Consider the following 19,817-nt stretch of genomic DNA (forward strand, 5'->3'; position numbering starts at 1 on the left):
TGAACGTGTACTCCAAATTTGATGGTAATCCATCCAATAGTTGTTGAGACATTTCACTCAAAACCACATATATCGTTCTTGGTGGCACTGGAGGAAAAGTCAAAGGATCACTAAAGTCATTAGGCTGCATCTTCTGGGGACAAAAAAATGTCTGTAATAAATATGATGGCATAACGTAGTTGTTGAGATATTTCAGTCTGGACTGACATTGCCATCCCTAGAGCCATATCGCTAACGTGACTATGAATTAATGATTAATACATCATTACACATGTTTTAAACTCTTAAATATCAATGTTATACTACATACTATGTAATGAGTGAAAATATTAAAAAAGTAATGAAGGAACATATTAACATATTTATAATTTACTTGTACAATCTGATACACAGTATTCATTTCTTGTTTGTATATCTGGAGAGAAGCTCTGTGTAAGATTTCAGATGATGTAATAAGATGTGAAAATAAGGTCCAGGTCAAAATGGCTGGGGTGATGTTTTCAGGCACAACAAATCCACGGAAGCACATTAAGTCACATTAAGCCAATAAGAGCAGCCAGGAAGCCTAATGAACAGACTGGTGAGATGCTAACTGATGTGAAGACATCAGTAGATCAGGTCAGGAGTGGAGGGAAAAAATCATTCATTGAATAGCTTTCTAGATGCTTTCTAGAGGTGTTTTTATGACATACTATACTACGACTTTTATATTATGACTTTTATGACTTTTCTATGGCATAATATACTAGGATTTTTTTCTGACATTTTAACGACATACTATACCATGACTTTTTGTGACATATTATACCGTGACTTTTGATGACATTTTTCAGCAGAGCATTTTGGCAAATTTTTCTTGGGCGCTACCCACATAATCAGCTGTGCTGCTCATCCCACAAATGCATGATCCTTAGACAGTATTTAATACCTAGATCCTTGGACATCATTGCAAAGGTAAATAAACAGGCTTTCCAACGATGTAAAATACAATGACCATTAGCATTGTAACAACAGAGAAATAATCGACCAAACACAAGTTTCCGAACTTTGTTTTTCCAGTATATATGTGAATGAAAATGGGTTCTATGGGTACCCACGAGTCTCCCCTTTACATTCATGCCCACTTTATGATAATCACATGCAGTTTGGGGGAAGTCATAGTCAAGTCACCACACTGACACACTGACAGCTGTTGTTGCCTGTTGGGTTTGAGTTTGAGCACATTTTTTTGCTAAATGCAGTACTGGACAATATTTGTCATTGTTTTGTGTTGTTAATTGATTTCCAATAATAATAAATATATACATACATTTGCATAAAGCAAGCAAATTTGACCACTCCCATGTTGATAAGGGTATTAAATACTTGACAATTCTCATTTTAAAGTACATTTTGAACAGATAAGAAATGTGCGATTAATTGCGAATAACTATGAACAATCATGCGATTAATTGCGATTGAATATTTTAATCGATTTACATTCCTAATATTATGGCAATGCCAAAATGTCATAAAAAATGTCATAGTATAGTCTATAGCTTTTCAAAGTGTGGTCCAGATTGTGCGGCCCCCTGAACATGACATGACGTGCATGCATAATATTTCAATCATCCGCGAGCCATTTAAATACTTTCAGTACCTTATAACAAACGTCTGTCAGGTTCGGAATGAGCGCTTGTAGAACTACTGGTTGCATGGCAACTAGCGGCACTTCACGAGTGATGCAGGAATTACGTTCCGTCACCAATGCTAGTGCTGTTAGCTACAGTTAGCAATTTTGGTGGACAACTCTGCAGTTTAATGTAGAAGTGAGATGGAAAAGATATTTTGTTTTACGTGCACACTTTTCCTGTGCGGCCCTCAATCATACGCTGGCTCCCTCAAATGGCACAGATTCATCAAAACTTTGAGAACCCCTCTTTTAAAAGGAAGGGATGGACTTGCACACAGATTAAGCAGAAATGTGATGTTGCAGTGATTAGAATAAAGTCATTGATCGTGCCTCCTCACCTATGTCTTTTCCATTCAGAGCACCCTCAGTGTCACAGTCTTCTGCAGGATGGCATGCAGGAAGAGAAGACGGGGTAAGAGGAGGGAGGAGAGGTTGATGTTGAGGGTACTTAAATGTCAGATCACACCAGGTTAAAGTGCAGTAACTAGATGTATAAAGGCAACTGTAAAGGTAAAAAAGGGTTAAATTGTGGAGGAAAAAGTGCAGCATAAATTGTGTTGTTGCTGATAGAATTTCATTTAGACCATGATAAGATGTAGTGAATGCAGGGATGGGTGCTGTTTTCTAACATGAGGGATTGTCCACGTACCTCTCTCACCACGATCATCTGAGGTTAGCAATGCAAGGAATAACACAAAGCATCACTATAGAGTGGCAGAATATTACAACGGCTAATACTGTGATATTACCACTGCTCTGCTCCAAGTGTATATTGTGATCTTAAAGCTTTTTTTGTCTTGCAAATCTGCTTATCTACTACTCCTATGTCCTTTGAATATATTTGTTAATAATTTTTACATTCAGTTCGAAAAGAGCAACACATTTCCGAACACATTTTTATACTGCAAAATATCTAATACATCCAGAGTTAGGGAGTTTCTTTTATGCATAGAGATTACAAACAGGAAAAGAAGTGCCTTAACAACCAGCAGTTGTTTTTCTAACCACGTTGTTTCATTTGACTTTTAAATTGGATTAAGAAATGAAACAATGGATTACGTTTTGTTTTTTTAGAGAGAGATTAACGTCAGATCCCCTGTTCTATTTTCATAATCTCTCTTTCTGTATCCCCTTGGCTAGATTAGTTTTGACCTGCAATACAAGCTGTATCTGTAGATCTAAACTTCTTGTACGTTTATGGTTACACTCTCGGTTATGGAGGACAATTTTTGATTTGCAGAAGTGAAATAGACTTACATGTAGGAACTTTGGGGGACGTAAGGGCAGGGAAGGAACCCATCTTCATCCTGTATCTCAGGCGCCTGGAAAGAAAAAAAATAGAGGAAAGATTTATCACTGATCTGAAAAAGGCAACCTAGTCAGATATTTTCAAATCCTACACATAGTGGCTTTAAAACAGTCTTTTATTTGACAGCAGAGATGATGCCGACTACCTTTCCTGGAACTGTGTAGAGGGGATGAGAGCAGCGCGCAGGTTACAGTCACCCATCCTCTTGGCCTGCCACCAAGTGGCGTCCTCCTGGCTAACAACCTGAAGAATGTCCCCCCTCTTAAAAGGAAGTCCCGCCTCCTGGCATGGCGTGGCCTTGTCCTCGTAGGGCGTGTAGTCAAACAAGGCCCGAAGGTAGACCTTTTAAGAGCAGGAATATCCTGTTAGCAATGGCAACTTTAAAGGAATAGTTTGATATTTTTGGACATATGCTAATATATCATTAGATGAGAACATCAATACCACTGTCTTATATAAATATAAAGCTAGAGCCAGAAGCTTAGCTTAGCACAAAGACTGGAAACAGGGGAAAACAGCCAGCTTGACTCTTCAGGAAGTCTTCGATTTTTTGTTTGATTAAACAAATCTACATCTACGCCATCTACGTGACTATGTCTAGTTTTCATTTGGAAAATTTTTAAAAACATCAAGCACCAGTTTTTAGTGGAGGAGTAACGGGTGGTTGAGTCTTTCTGAAGCAAACTGCTTGTATGTTTAGGTTGAATGTTGCAGACAAAGGAGTCCTCACCCTGCTTTCCTTCAGTTTGTCTTCTTCTACAACAGCTGGAATGATTTTCAGTGTGATGGAGCCTTGTGACTGGGACTGATTAAACACATCAGAACATCATCATCATGTATCCGCAGTAATCAGCAGTGAATAATAACAGTTTCTGATCTAGTATGATGCAATATGACAAAAAGCTTTTTTTTTTTCTTTTCTTTACCAGAATCTGACTAATTTCATCCGGCCTTTTGTGGGTTATCAGGTTTCCATTGACCTCTCGAAGCTCGTCCCCTACGTGCACCAGACCTGGAAACACAAACACACACACAAAACAAGTCTACTGAAAACAAGTCTACTAGCCAAGCAAAATACAACACAGAGAATCCCACAGTATGTATGTGTAGTTTTTGAGGCTCAGATATGAACAAAAAAAAGAAAATTTTCCGTTGGCATGAAGTCGATAACATCTCCATGGCAACAGCCAGGAGCAACCCTTGTTTGTAATCTCAAAATATGCAATCTTGTGGCACTAATCTCAAGGATTTGATCTCTGTTGACAGTTCATGGTTACGCAACGTAATCTCACTTCTCTGTATATCAGTAGAGATAAGGAAGTCCTGTTGGGTAGGAAGTTTTTTTAGTTTTTTTTTAGAGAAATTAAAGAATACAACTGACATTTGCATTGTGATATATGCTGTGTGAACACTGTTTGTCTCACCACTGCGGTCAGCTGCTCCTCCCCTCATGATTCTGGCCACGATTACAGCTCCTGTCGCCTCATCTCTCCGGATGGTTGCTCCCTGGTGGAAAAGACGCAACGATGAATCAGATTTCCAAACACACACTGTATCTCATCTTCAGTTCACTGAAGCTGATCCTCTGGTAGACGGGCAAAAGCTACCCATGTGCAGTTTTGCTGGAAAGATCAATAACGTGTTAGAGTAAATGCCAAAAGTCAGTGTGACTGGAGATTTTGATATTTGATCACCAAGATCACCTCCCTCTTTGTGCTTTAGCTCTGTTGGCTACACTGACAAAAGATGGTTGTTTCATGCTCTTGATATGCTAGTAATCATGTGTATACCGTATCATAGAGAATAGATTATACATAGAGGTTTTGCAATCCACTTCCTTACTTTTCACCAGAGTTTTCTTACCCTGGGGCTGTATTCGAAACCGCATACTATACTAGTAGTACGAACTGATTTGGCCAAAATGTAGTATGCAGTATGCAAACAAAAGCAAAATTTACAGTATGCCAAAAATACCTGGATGTCATATTGATTCGTAAAAAATCTCCAGTATGCATCGGACCAGTCTACCTCGCCTACTGTGTCCCACAATGCAAAGCGCTGGACTGCTACAGGCTACGGTTACAACAACAGCAGCCAAAAACGGCACGTTTGTTACATTTTTCGTCACAATTTCATCACTAAATTCACTTCAGAATTTTTTTGAGGCGAGAAATCAACTGTGTAGATTTTGAATATTGGCAGTTTTTACGATATTAGATTGCAAATTGAACATTTAGAATAGTTTAGAAGTAGCGCCTGTCGAGGTCGTTACCTCGCCAGCTTGACAGTCACGCTCACAGACCGCTATGAGCTGGCTGGAGCTCTCTCAAGAGACCGGTCTCCTCACTTTTATTTCCTTGTTGACGGATGGTTTGTTTAAATATCACAACAACAAATCTCCATTATAAAATTAACGGGAACCTGTGTTTATCTGCCTTTTTGGAGCTGTAAGGCTCTACAATTGCCCGCGGGCGTAGCTTCCTCGAGAGTTGACCAGTCACGCTCACAGACCGGCTACAGAGCAGCAGAGTGACGAGGGAAAGAGCAGCCTCGGACCAGCCAAGAGATACCTGCTGAGACAACATGACCCTTTCTAACATTACTCTAATATTTGTGAGGATATCATTCCACTGTTTGTTGCTGTAACTGAAAAAGCAGTTTGAGTAAATGTTGTGGATCAATGTCTCCCCTCGTTGATGATCCTGTTTGTCTTTCTTCACCATGAGCTGTTAGATTAAATTGTTTAAAAGGGTGGTGGGGCTAAACCTGCAGTATCTTATAAAGTAAATAAACACTGGTCACAAAATAAAAACTTGTATTTTTCGATAATATTGCAATAGTGTACAAGACAAGTTATTTTTTTGTCCAGTGATTTAAGAGCTTTCTTTAAAAGGCTAAAGCCTGGCCTAGCATACTGCAAAATAAATCACTTTAACCGTTTCATACTGCATACTACTGAGGAACGTAGTAAGTACAGTATGTACTGTACACTGCATACTGCGTTTGTCAGTAGTATGGTAGTAGGTGGTTTCAAATACAGCCTGGGTTACAGCTCTATCAATTTTCGGCCCAGAGATTTTTACATGGTACACTTAAAGTAATTCATTAGAAGTTCAATGGAATAGAATAACATTTAGAGTTTTTGATGTGAGTTAGATGAGATGTCTGTACGCTCAATATGAAGCTACAGCCAGCAGGATATGGTTAGCTTAGTGTGCTTAGAGTATTTCCCAAAATGTCATACTATTCCTTTCTGCCTATCCATCACACATATAATGTGGGTTGGACAATATTTTATCTCCACATGATGTAACATGCCATTAAACTTCCAAAGCTAATGTTCTGTGATTTAACTGGACTGGGTTTTAATAAGCAGATATTCAGCTCTGATGTATGCTTGTTGCAGCAAAACCGGTGTCACTTCAGCAGGTGTTTCTGGAAAGTTAACACCAATCACAAATCTATTTTTTGTCCTTTGCTTGAGGGATTTCCTTGAGAATGGATTTTTTTTATAGCATCTCACAGAGACACAGAGTCACACCCTGGGGCTCTCTAAAGCCTCAAAGCTGCTCCATTAAAGTAAATGGAGTTTTTAAAGCCCCACTTGAGGGCACAAGAATAATAGCTTTTGAGGAAAGGAAAAGAAGCTCTTATTTTGTCATGTCCTCAGATGTGAGGCGGCACTCACCAGGGGCTCTTTGTTCTTCACCAGGCGGACGATCTTGACCGACTCTTCCTCCAGGTCGTCGTCCAGATCCTCCGGCAGTGGCGGCAGCACCGGGTCAAAGTTCTTTTGGGCCACTGTGTCGTGGGCTGACAGCACCGCCTTTACGAAAAAGATACACATATAAATGCACAGATGGATTTAACGGCCTGAACGACAAAGGAAATAATACACCAAAGAAAAAAAGTCAGGAAGAAAAGAAAAGAAAAAGGAAGAATACCATCTCCTTCACTAGCTGCTTTTGCAAATGTGCATTCAGGTTTCACAGCCGTCATCCCTTCCCGCTCCTCAGAAAGCCAATAAATTGAACATGATCACTTGATAAGAGTAATTAGGCTGTCTTGTCTGTGTCTAGGGGTACAGACAGCTCTGACGCTGGTGTTATGTAAAAGATGATCAACTTAGGAGAAAATCAAATCAGAGCAGCTCAGGGTGAAAGCACCGAGAAGCAGAGTCATTAAAGAGATCAAACCTCAGAGGATGTCAAGAGGATAGAGACACTGTCAAGCTTTTATTTTTGGTTGTGTATGTGTGAGGAAAGACACAAATATGTGTACCTTGAGGTGAGGAGTGCTCAGCAGGAGAAGCAGTTCTCTCTCGTCGTCCTCCAGCGGCCCGTTCTGAAGCTCTTCTGCCAGCTGAAGAAAGAAAATCAGTGCTTGAAATAATAAAATCTCCTTGTGAAATACATTTACTTTAGAAAACTGCCTTTGTTGGATTACAATAAATGTTTACTTGGTATTTAATTACAATATTTTGCTTTAGTTTGGCTTTGAAATATCGAAGACAAAATTGCACCTACATCCTCTGCCAGACAGGTGGCGCTGTGTAGAACTGGAGTCGGGCTGTGTTTCTCATACTGCTTCAGTTTGTCATGGATCTGGGATGTACAACACATGAAAAGACACACAAATATACACAAACACACACAAAGAGTGACTTATTTACATTTGGTGGATGGTTTCCAAGAATCAGCTGATTTAATTAAGGTGAAGAAAAAATCTGGAATTTTTACCATTATATATATCTAGACAGACATAAGCATAAGTAAGTTGTGGTTTCCCTCTAAGAATTGTTTTTAATGCAAAGTAATGCAGTACATGACTAGATGTCCCTTTGTCAAACATGAATATCAAAAAGTCACTTCTACTCAGACGTGTCTGCTGTACCTTCATGAGATAACCGAGGCTTTTCTCACTGAAAACGTCTTTGAGGAAGACCAGGTCCTCTTTATGGTTGGCATCAGGGTGGAGCTGAGAGGTGAGCAGGGCCAGAGTCTCATGTAGCCCTATGAATCATAAAAAACAGGAGTTATGTATTCATCACCCATTCAAACACCCATTTTCTATCTTGAACTATAAAAAAAAAAAATGTTGATACTGAGAATAGAAGCTTTCCTATCATTAGAAATGCATCATCATTACAGAAATAAATTAAAAGAATTGTGTCATTAAATTTTTTTCAAATCTGTTTGAACATATTGCATGCATTTTCTATCTTCTTTAGGGATCATAATGTAATGTAGGGATCAAAAACCAAATACACTTAGATCAGGAATCTTAGATCTGTTTTGCTACAGTTTCATTAAAGCAAAACCATGATATCAGATTGTCTTCACTCAGATTCAAGTCCCCAAGGCCCAAAGCCTTCCTGAAATCCAAAACATTCCCTCTTTGCAGCAGAAACTATTTGGCTTAATTCATTTCTCTAAAATTACCCTCCTTTCTACCAAGATTATAGTGAAACTAACCATCTACTAACATTTATTGTAGGTTGTTTGAAGACCATTTACTGTTTGGGTTGATCCAAATATGACTAGCATGTGTCCTGAGCTACCAAGCGAAGTCTAAGATGTCATGTGAACACGTGGTAAATTCACAGAAAGCTTCTTTAAGCTTGTTTTTACACTTGTAATGCTGACGTGCATTAAACTTGTATTCTTTCTAATAGCCAGCAGGAGCGACAACTCTGGTTGCAAAAAGAGACTGCAACAAAAACGTCCATGGTCTCGTGTCACTTTTTTATGCACTCTGGCACCTTGTTTACATTCATAGTACAAAAAAAATCTTATTGTGAATTCATTTTTGTTTTTATTGTGAATTAGAAAATGGTCAGCGGGCCACCCAGAACCCTAAAAAAACAACAAAAAATTAGATATGAACTGAACCGTGGAGTTATACCCCTACAGTATATACACACACACACACATGGCATCAGAGAGCATTAAAAAGTAGCCTGGGCATATGTCTGGCTGTACCTGTGCTTGCAGACACGATGGGCATGGCTTCAATCATTCACAGGAGGCAGGACGGTGCAGAGAGGGGGAGAATTGGGAGGGAGGGAAAACAAAGCCGGTGAACTCTGTCCACTGGCTCCTTCTGTTCCTCACGTACGGCCAAGGTGAAAAATCACAGACGGAGCTGGGAATGGGAAAAAAACAAAACACAATGTGACTCTTAAATCTGCATTTTTAAAAAGGGGGATTAAACTAGGGCTGACCACGAATGCTTCGAAGCTTCGACAATTGCCATGGTAATCGACCTACAAATCACTATTCGAATGCTTCGTTTTTAAATTTTTGTATTCAAGTATGTAATGATAATAATGTCTGTACAGTAGTGCGGCAGCGTCCCGGGCACTGAAACGGGGGAGATGGAGACAGACAGACAGAAGAACAAGCTCTGTGAAGCTTCCAATACTTTTGAATATTTCTCACAGAAGCTTTGAAGCCCAAAAAAATGGTATTCAGGACAGTCCCAGATTAAACTAAGACTTCTCAGAAGTAAGGGTTTTCCTCACAATTGCGATTTTATTCTGAGAACTCCTCATTTTTTCGCTTCACAAATATTAATCTGAAACTACAGACTTGAAAAAACAAGAGTATGGTTCTAATAGATACAGATATTTTAAAAAGATCATCATTTCCATGCTGGTAGGTGCAACAAAAGTTGAGAGTTGTTGTTACAAACAGATTATAAAAGCAAATATCTGACCTCTTGTGTTGCTAATGGAGAGCACAGATGAGTGATATAAATGTTTCAGTACCTTGAACTCACTTAGTAAAGCATATATTTTCTCATTTAAAATTACTTCTGAATGTAATCACATTTTGAAAGGGAAACCTGCCAGCCATGCTTCGACAGTGACGAATCAACCAAATACTGTGCTGAAGTTTCAATATAATTAATGGCTGCTTTCATTACTGAGGCATAACGCATTCACTCATTTCAAACTGTGTGACTGTCAAACTGGAGGAAAGTGAAGTAAGATCACACTGGACACTTTTGTCCAATAGGATGCTTCACCTTGTTTGTCACCATGGCAACCCTACAGTACCGATGACTCTCCCTGTGTTTACATGTCCATCATCTCACAGATAAGATTAATTAACTGAGGTTTGGGTTGTGTCATATTATTCACTTCACTAGTTTGGTACTGTGTGCAGTGAAGCATGCAGCTTCAATCTGGTATCAGTAGAAGATTTGAATTTCTATTATGTATTTTGTTCAGGGCAGGGTTCCCACACCTTCTTAAAGATCAAATTCAAGGATTTTCCAGGCCCAATTCCCTCATACTCAAGGACCCAACATAGCATAGTTTGAGACACGGATCAAGATAAATTACTGTTATAACACAGAATTATCACAGCACAGTAAAACAATATATTGTGTAAGATGAGCAAGAGATTTGCACTTTCAATCACCCATGTCTATTTTCAAAAACTTTCAATGCCTTGATTTTCTTTTCTTCAAATTACAAACTTTCAAGGATTTAAAAGGACTCATGGGAACCATGTCAGCGTTTTTTTTCCCCATTAGGATCGGAGAATAATCAATTGACAAATAACATTTGTCAACAGTTTTCATCAGCGATTCATGTTTCAGATGAGACAGGATCAAACTATATTAAACTCAGGAGGGAAATATATGTTACTCTAACCAGTTTGCAAAAATGTATGTCCACAATCTATAGTGCAATTACAGTATAAATACGGTAGATAGGTAATATATTGACTTAAAGGCAGGGTGGGCGAAACTAGCAAGAGTACACTAGATTTTTAAAAATGAACTAACTGAAAAAACAAGCCCAGTGTTGCCAACTATTTTCCAATGAAAGTAGCTAGAAGCACTAGCTGCTGACTAGCTCCAAAAGTCCTCAAAGTCTGCAACACTGACAGCCCGTCGCTTCAGGCCTCCATCCAAAGCTACTCCCCCACAATTATTATTACGAACATAAACATATCATAATGAACGTGAACGGCAAACACTCACAGCTGTCAAGCTAGCAGCTTGTGGAAGACTCCGGTGACGCGCAATTAGTACACGAGCAGAGTGCACGCAGGCAGACAGGCAGGTAGGTAGTCCATCCAATCCTTACATTCGGGCCAAATTAAATGATTGGACGGGTATATTACAGTCCTACGACATCCACAGATACTGGATTTTTCTCTCTTTTTGTCAGAGCATATTGATTGCGGTCGAGATGTAGTGAATATTTCAACTAATTTAACAAAAAATTTTATTAAAATCTTTACCAACCCTGCCTTTAAACATAGGAACCGTTCTCTGGTTTTAGTTTCTAAATTTTGAGGATTTGCTGCCTTTCTTATAGTCGTCATCATAAATTAAACATATTTTGTTTTTAGACTGATGGTCGGACAAAACAGATAACATTAAGTTGTCTTCTTGGGCTCTGGGAAACTGATGGACATTTTTTTACTATTTTCGGACATTTTATAGACAAAACAAGTCTGTTAACCGGAATACCAAAAGCTTTAATAAAAGCCGAACTGTACGGGTAAATGCTGCACTAAATTGGTAGATAAAAGAAGGAACATTACCTTGCTAGCCTTTTAAAAATATTCCCAATTGACTTCTGACAAATGAACAATCTTTTTATGAACTGTCCTTGATTTAATTTAAATCATGCACCGTTTTCAGCATCACTTTAAAGCATCATTTCCTAAGATGGAACACATTTTGGCAGGCCTTCTCAGATTTATTAATCAAAAGGAAGCTGATATTATGTTACTATAGTTTACAGATTAAAGTGAGGATGTCCCCTTTCTTTGGATGTTGCACATTTTCCTCCTCAGCTGGCAGGTTGAAGACACCGATCTAGATTCTTAATTAACAGTCCCTGCAGTAAACAGCAGTATATTCTTCACCTGCTGCGTACCTGCTCTAACCCTGTAGCTGCTCCTGGAGCTGCTGGCTCACTGTGTCAGAGGGTCGCAGTAATGCTTCAGTGGTGTTCTTTCTTATTCCCACAAACATGATATCTATGTCTAGACATTTCCTGCACAGCTTGACAGCCGACTTTCCAAAGGTAAACACTGTGTTTTTGTATTGTAAAGTATATGTTCTCCACCTACAGAGGACATGGCGGTCTATGAAAAACAAACTGAAAGTGTTTTTCACTCCGAAAGCAACATTTCCTTTGAGATAGAAATTACAAAACAATCCTGCAGCGTTTTCTGACTCAGTTAGACATCTACAATTACCACAAACACACGCTTGACGTCCATGAACAAAAGCTCGAAGCACCTGATCAGCATGTTTGGCAATGTAGCAAGCTGTCAAGCCTTTGTCAAATTTATTTACGGTTTAAGACAGATGAATGAATCTATCAGCTTTGTGAATTTTTCTGTGTTGACAAATGAGGTTTTGTCTATACAACACAGGAGTTTTTTTTTTTACTACTCTGTCTTGTCATCTTATGTCAAATATTCTGACAATTTTATCAAAACAGTGATTACATTAAGTCTTTGTCATGTTCTGTCACTTCATGGTCACATTTTCCCCTGGTGGGCTGGTGAAAACAACAGAAAAACAGCTGCCAACGAAATTTATAGTTTTGGAATAAAACTGACTGTAGTGGGAAGGATGGCATCATGCCAAAGTGACAATTAGAAAAACAGCGACAGCACAAACAGACCTTCATTTAGCGGGTGACAAAGTGTTCCTGAAGCCCAGTTTGGAGCCAGGTTTAAAATATAATGCATTCAATTGTGCATTAGACTGATGAGTGGTGATGAAAAACAAGCTTTTTAAGCTGCTCTGAAAAGAGCTATTACACGTTGTAATTGAGTACCTGTTACACGTTGCTGCTGTAGTCCATCAGGAGCATGAGGACACTGATGGCCTCATTACAAACATTTGAGATAGAAATTGCCTTCCATACAACTTACTGGAGGATGAACATACTGTAAATCATCTATTTGCATCTCTTCATTCAGCAGCTGATAACATTCTTCTGCTTAAAAGCAGGCAAGCTATTTTCTCTCTTGCCGATATTTAAATGAGAAGATTGATAACACGGTGTCAAATATGAAGCTAGAGCCAACAGCTGGTCCATCTACCAGCCCCTCTAAAGATCAGCATAAACACATTATATCTCAATAATTTAATCTGTACAAATACCTATATGTTAAAACAACATTTTGTGGCCTGGAAAACTTTGTGGTCTCCAAGAAGTAATTGCGCCAGGCCAAGAAATACTCGAAAACATAACATTGTTTTAACGCTTCAGGTTCATATGCATTAAGATTAGGGCTGCCAATTGATTAAAATATTTAATCGCGATTAATCGCATGTTGGTCTATAGTTAATCACAATTAATTGCAAATGAATCGCATGTTTTTTTTTATCTGTTCAAAATGTACCTTAAAGGGAGATTTGTCAAGTATTTAATACTCTTATCAACATGGGAGTGGGCAAATATGCTTGCTTTATGCAAATGTGTGTATATATTTATTATTGGAAATCACTTAACACAAAACAATGACAAATATTGATCCAGAAACCCTCACAGGTACTGCATTTAGCATAAAAATATGATCAAATCATAACATGGCAAACTGCAGCCCAACAGGCAACAACAGCTGTCAGTGTGTCAGTGTGCTGACTTGACTATGACTTGCCATAAACTGCATGTGATTATCATAAAGTGGGCATGTCTGTAAAGGGGAGACTCGTGGGTACCCATAGAACCCATTTTCATTCACACATCTTGAGGTCAGAGGTCAAGGGACCCCTTTGAAAATGGCCATGACAGTTTTTCCTCACCAAAATCTAGAGCCAGTCTAGATGTCCCCCGTTTCCAGCAAAGCAAATAAATGTTTGAACTATTCCTTTAATGTACTGTAATTTACCTTCCATGTTTTACCGTTGCACCCAAGTAAACACACCGAGTTGACAGACCAGCATCACTGGTGTCTTGTAATGACATGTTGTCCATGCAGGATCTCTCTTGGAGCATAACATGACCCTTGACCTCTCCCCATGAGTGAGCCTCAATCAGGCATCAATAATAATAACCCGAGATTGATTCAGTCTAATGCACCATCAGCATGTCCGTCCCTTCGTTCACTCACTCGACAGCACTTTTAAAAAAATCCATTCTGCACATTATCAGGAGAGAAATTCAGGCATTCTGGCAGGCCTGCATGGTGTTAACCAACTAAATAAACTATATATTTAAAATATGTATTCATGTTTGTCTATTATTTTCTCTGTCAGCAACTAGCAAAACAGATACATTTAATTCTTGTAGGATATGGGCTGTAAATAGTCGAAATAAAGATAATTCTCTCAAACAAACAAGTTATATTGGTCAAGAAGGCTGAAAGAACATTATTGTGCAGGCTCTATCTTTTGTAGGGATAAAATAATCAGACTAAAAAGGGATAAAATCTGCTTTAGCCATATTTTCTCAACGTCACTGCTTCTGTAATTAGCCTACTGCTCGCTGCCTTTGTAGGGAAGAAATGTCCTCTAGCTTTTATTATTTCCAAATTTAGAGGTGAATTTTCATTAAATGTTTGAATTAAACTACATTTTCCTTGTCTTAAAAAGAAAATTCATTTTGCCGTCTCTTGGCCGCCGCACAACCCCCCTCCATTGAGAAAACTCGGTTGTAACAACAGTTTTCTGCTTTCATTCAGCTCTTCCTCCCGACACACTTGGCCCATGTTTGTGCCCATGTTTGTGACCTTCTTTCTCTCTCTTCTTCCTCCCTCCATCTGACTCTCTCTCTCTCTAATTACAAGAGGAGCTTAAAGCTGACATCTTTCTGGGTTTTTTTCTCTCACTGAGTCTATCGTCTAAATACTTAAGGTTACCACCATGCCATATGGCGGTATTATCTAGCCTCTTTGATTGAAGACGGCAGTGCTCGCGGCTGTGTGTGCATCACTGAGGATTTCAATGAAAACAATGAAGCAGATTAGAAAGGACTGGAAGATTAGCAGAGACACTGAATAGCAGCAAGGATGCAGCTGAGGCTGTACTGAAAAGCATTTAGTTACCTTCTCTAATATGAATAGATAAGAAATGGATTATATACACTTGTATTTATTGCAAGAAGAACTTGAAAATGAAACAATTATTTGGATAATTGTTTAGCTGTGTTTGACAAAAAAATATCTACAACACTTTTAATAACTGGTTACTAATTTTAAGCAATTTATCGAATTATAATGCAGCTTTTCTTTATCTCATATCATTAAACTGAATCCCTTTGGAGATTTTAGCCACGCTAGCAGTGGTTCAGACACCCATGTTCCCCTTAGGATAAATCATTTTGGTGACCTTCTTACTTTGTTTTTTGACCAAATACATGCAAAACTTACAACGTTGCCATTATCCTCAGCTGTACCTTGCGTTTAGTGCTAATAATTAGCAAATCGGGCTGCACGATTTTGAAAAAATATCTCATTGTGATTATTTTGACTGATATTGGAATTGCGATGATTTGCGTTATTAGAGGGAAAGAAATTTTATGCATAATTTTTGTGCATGTTGCTAATGTTTTCCTGATTTGTGTTCCTTATGGTGTTGTGGGTTTATTTATTTATTTATTTAAATTATTTATGTTTTCTTGTCTTCTTTTTTGTCTTGTTTTGACTTTAGTTTCTAGTACTGTCTGTTTTTGTTGCTACATATCTGAAATGCATGGCTGCAGAGCAGTCTTGTTAACTGTTCAGACAAAATAAGTAATTGGAAAACGACATCTTGATCATGATGTATTATTTCCTTACTGTGATGCTCAATTCTGTTGTCTACAGTTCTAGACAAGAAAATAAAATACTGACAGACATCAGTCTTGTCCTTGCTGTAAGACATTGCTGTCATCTTGACATTCACTCACAGTATGAACAGGAATACAATATTGTTTCAAAAATGATTTATTCATCATGTGTTGACTCCAATTGGCGAGTTCAATCATCTCAATCATCTCAATCATCTAACGTAGGGGTTGAGATAGATGCTCAAGGAGACTTCAACAAGCAGGGTGTCTGCTTGCATCCTAATAAAAACAATTTAATGTTCAACTGAAAACTTTTTGTTATTTAGAGTTTTAACCTTGTAGTAATCACTAGATCTTGTTTACTACAACACCTCCTAAAAGCTCAATAGTATTGTGATAAAGTACAGCTGTCAGCTCTGTGTTCGTCATTGATTTTTAATATTAATGTTTTCCTTTCATGGGATTCACATGCATCTTCCTACCGTCTTATGACGGACAGTAAAATCCTCACGGATTGTCCCTTTAATGCTTTGTCTGATTGTCTTAGTTGTCCCAGTGTCTCTCTGCTTCTGCCCTCGATGTCATTTATCGTCACCAAAACTTGTGATAAGATTATTCATCCTTCTACTAAACCAGGCACTGGTACAATCTATAGTCAAGTCTACGTAGTACTTTATTTTACTGACATTGTGTTCGGAGAGCTTAACCTTATGTCGCTGTCTTCTCTACTCACACACACACAAAAACACGAACGCCACCTGTTTGTCAGACTCATTTGCTGTTGGACGGGTCCCGAGAGGGAGACAGAGAGGAGCGAGGTCATCGGCACACTGCTGATGCCATCTGCCCACCGCTCTGTGTGTGTGTGTAGTCCATCCACCACCTATAACGTCACCCACATGGCTCATCTGACATATCTGGATATGACAGATTTCACTCCAATATCCGTTTGGGAAAATATGCCAGCTGTACATTTCGCAAGGGTATTAAGATAATCTATATCAACTGCACAAAAGATTTATTGTTATTTAAAAAATAAATAAATAAATAAATTAATAAATTAAAAAAAAAAAAAAAAAAATATATATATATATATATATATATATATATATATATATATAAATATAATGCTATATAATGCTTTCTATTCTCTTTACAAAGTGGAAAAACTAGGGATGCACCGATACCGGATGGGATATCGGGCCGATACTGACTCAAATAGCTGGATCGGGTATCAGTGACAATGGGGCTGATCTATTCAATTCTATGTTTATATACTATACACATTATATACTGGAATTTTAATTCCTGTTTAAGTTTTGACCAATTTGTTTCTGCATTAAAAGGTTTACACTTGAATTGTAATTGCTGTTAATTTGGAAGATTTTTTACCAAGTTGCTGGAGTACAATTTATTATTTTTATGATAAATAACAATTCAATTTATATTGATGTAATTATTTGTTATATTTTGTTTTACAAAATTAGGAAAGGAATATTAAAGTCAAGCCAGATGTTGCCTTACACATAAAATAATTACTCCAGTCACTTCCACACAGTTAGGCATACAGTTTATGGTATCGGATCGGTACTCGGTATCGTGTCCAATACCCAAAGCACAGGTATCGCTATCGGTATCAGGACTGAAAAACTTGGATCGGTGCATCCCTCGGAAAAACAAAAGTACTATATGTCTGCATCACAAATAGGATCATTTAGTCTATGTAATGTCAAAAAATACTTCCCAGAGCCCAAGTTGACGTCTTGTTTTTGTCCCAAACTCAAATATATTAAGTTTAAAATGACATATGACAAAGAAAAGCAGCAAATTGTCTCATTTGAGAAGCTTGAATCAGAAAATGTTTGCAAGTTTTTCTGCTTGAAAAAAGACAAATAAATAGTTGCCTATTATTTAGTTTCGGCTCTAATCCTAAAGTCGGTAAACAGCTGAAATAGTGTGGAATTTTATTCTATGCTACTTTGAGAGAGATTCAGTTTAGATTTCAATTGTGCTAGTATAAAAATGCTTGAAATTAAATATAATGTAGTGCGGAGGAGTTCAGGAGCCAGACTGCTTTTAAGAGGCTTAAAAGAAGAACATCACTTCAGAGCACCTTCAACTCGCCCACTGAGACATCGCTGGATAAAGAATCACGAATTTGGCTCCCTGTCCTTTGTGTGTCTCATTTCAGTATTTTAACAGCCAAATAGGGTTTTAGGGGCAGAGGAAGGCTTTGACATGATGGTTGATAAAGTGCCAATCTGGCTGGTGGGGAGCCAAACTTTAGAGGCTTTTAGAATGATGGCTGATGTTCAACTCCCACTAAGCTTATAATGATAGGTGTAAATGTACGAAAAAACAGGGTGTAACAGGGGACTGTAAACAAAGATCTCTTCTCGATCATTTAAAAGCTGCAGTGGGTAGAAATGGAGCAAATATGATTTTAAAAAGTTATTTTTATAAAACGGTCACTATAGCCTTACAGTAGTGCATGAGACAGGTAATCTGAAGACAATCATGTGCCTGTGTCCTCTGGTGCTCCTAATGGCATCTGCAAGATTTGACAGACCGGAGGAAAACAACCAATCAGAGCGGAGTTGGCGCCTGCCGTCTATGAGCAGCTGTCAATCACTCGCAAACTTCGATCAAACAGTCAAACTAGGCAGCGCTGATCAAATATGAATCAATATTCTGTTACTGTAATGCCTATTTCTCGCCTCAAATGTTTTCAGAAACATTTTGTAGTGTACTGTTTAGCTGTAAAATGAGAAAGTTTGTGACCCGGCAGCAATGTTGAGACCAGTTGAAGAAATATCAAGCACCGCCCACCAGACGGAGAACAGCCAATAGGAACGCTCTCTCTCTGAAATGACCTGTGATTGACCAAAGTCTCCCGTTACATGATTTGTTAAAGCCTGCAAACAGAGCCATGAGGTGCAGAAGTCTAGTTTTCTCTCAGAGCACTTGAATTACAATATGCTGAAACGTTATTATGGAATTTTTGCCCAATTATGCCAAAAACAATCTGCCTACTGCAGGTTTAATGGGTTTGAGTAATTAAAAAAAAACAAAAAAACACCATGTTTTAACCCAAATCAAGGCAAAATAATCATAAAAGGAAGCTCCTAGACCTAAGACTTCTGGTTGACCTTTGATTATATTTAAGTACACTGGTGCACATTTTATTCTTGAGTCTTTGTTTACTAAACCCTCTGAGCATAAACCATTGAATCTCTCTGGCTCTCCTGCACACCAAAGAAGAAGTCATAAAACATGAAACACCTGACCTGTCCTGCAGCTAAAGGTCTGTCCTGTCAACCAAGAACTGGTTCCCCCCTTTTAATTTATAATTTTTAGTCGTTTAATTAGCTTATGTAGTAGTCTATGATCATGCATGACCACATGCAATAACCTCTTCCACCACTGTTGGGAGTTTGCAATCAAGCACAGGTGAAGCACTCCCCTCATTAGCATGCAGCACGTTCAGGTCCACATGGTTTTACTGTTTGGAAATTAATTAAAAGCATAAATAAAGCAAAAACAGAATGAGGTTTTGCATTTTGCTTAAGCTAATTTTGTGCAAATTAAGACTACCTGACAGTGTCCCCTAGAGATATTAATTTCTCTTTGTCAAACACACACAGGAACAGTGAGAAAGCTGCACAGAGTTCAGTCACTGCACATTAGAAAGCCTCCTTACCTTGTTCAGGCTCCAGGCTGCGTGTTTGTAACACAGAGTGTGTGTTTTTTGTTCTTTCTTTTCTGTATTTCTCTCAGTATTTCACTCCGTCTTCAGCCGATAGGTTTTAATTCCCTGCTCCATACAGTCTCTCTCCCAATGAGCCGCCCCTTCCCCCTCCTCTGTTTGTCTGTCTGTCTGTCAGTCAGCTCTCTCTCTCTCTCACCCGCACTCCCTCTGTCTGTGCTGCCTTCAGGTGCTCCTCGGAATCTCCAACATCCAACATTCACAGATTGAAAATAATAGATTGCTATTTTGCTGGATGGAACATGAAGAGGAGACAAATGTGCATTAGGAAAGAAAGAAAGAAATTAGCACCATTAAAGTAAAAAAATCAAATAAG

General features: G+C 38.4%; 1 protein-coding gene across 6 annotated transcripts in view; it reads right to left on the bottom strand.

Annotated features, from left to right (window-relative positions):
• LOC141758058 (MAGUK p55 subfamily member 3-like) overlaps window positions 1–19,575 on the bottom strand; it is a 25,137-nt gene extending 5,562 nt beyond the window's left edge. For all 6 annotated transcript variants that reach the window (XR_012591809.1, XR_012591810.1, XR_012591807.1 and 3 more), the window contains exons 1-13: window positions 19,436–19,575; window positions 8,963–9,125; window positions 7,875–7,993; window positions 7,508–7,585; window positions 7,263–7,343; window positions 6,670–6,807; window positions 4,406–4,487; window positions 3,908–3,993; window positions 3,712–3,786; window positions 3,127–3,323; window positions 2,930–2,994; window positions 2,322–2,339; window positions 2,011–2,052 (exon numbers count right to left, since the gene is read on the bottom strand). Coding sequence is in view for 2 of the 6 variants with exons in the window: in XM_074619133.1 (XP_074475234.1) it covers window positions 2,011–2,052; window positions 2,322–2,339; window positions 2,930–2,994; window positions 3,127–3,323; window positions 3,712–3,786; window positions 3,908–3,993; window positions 4,406–4,487; window positions 6,670–6,807; window positions 7,263–7,343; window positions 7,508–7,585; window positions 7,875–7,993; window positions 8,963–8,999 (1,018 nt within the window). In the remaining 4 variants the exon portion in view is untranslated. The remainder of the gene's footprint in view (window positions 1–2,010; window positions 2,053–2,321; window positions 2,340–2,929; window positions 2,995–3,126; window positions 3,324–3,711; window positions 3,787–3,907; window positions 3,994–4,405; window positions 4,488–6,669; window positions 6,808–7,262; window positions 7,344–7,507; window positions 7,586–7,874; window positions 7,994–8,962; window positions 9,126–19,435) is intronic.
• Window positions 19,576–19,817: the final 242 nt, after the last annotated feature.

This window comes from Sebastes fasciatus, chromosome 20 (genome assembly GCF_043250625.1).
Source record: "Sebastes fasciatus isolate fSebFas1 chromosome 20, fSebFas1.pri, whole genome shotgun sequence".
NCBI lineage: Eukaryota > Metazoa > Chordata > Actinopteri > Perciformes > Sebastidae > Sebastes > Sebastes fasciatus.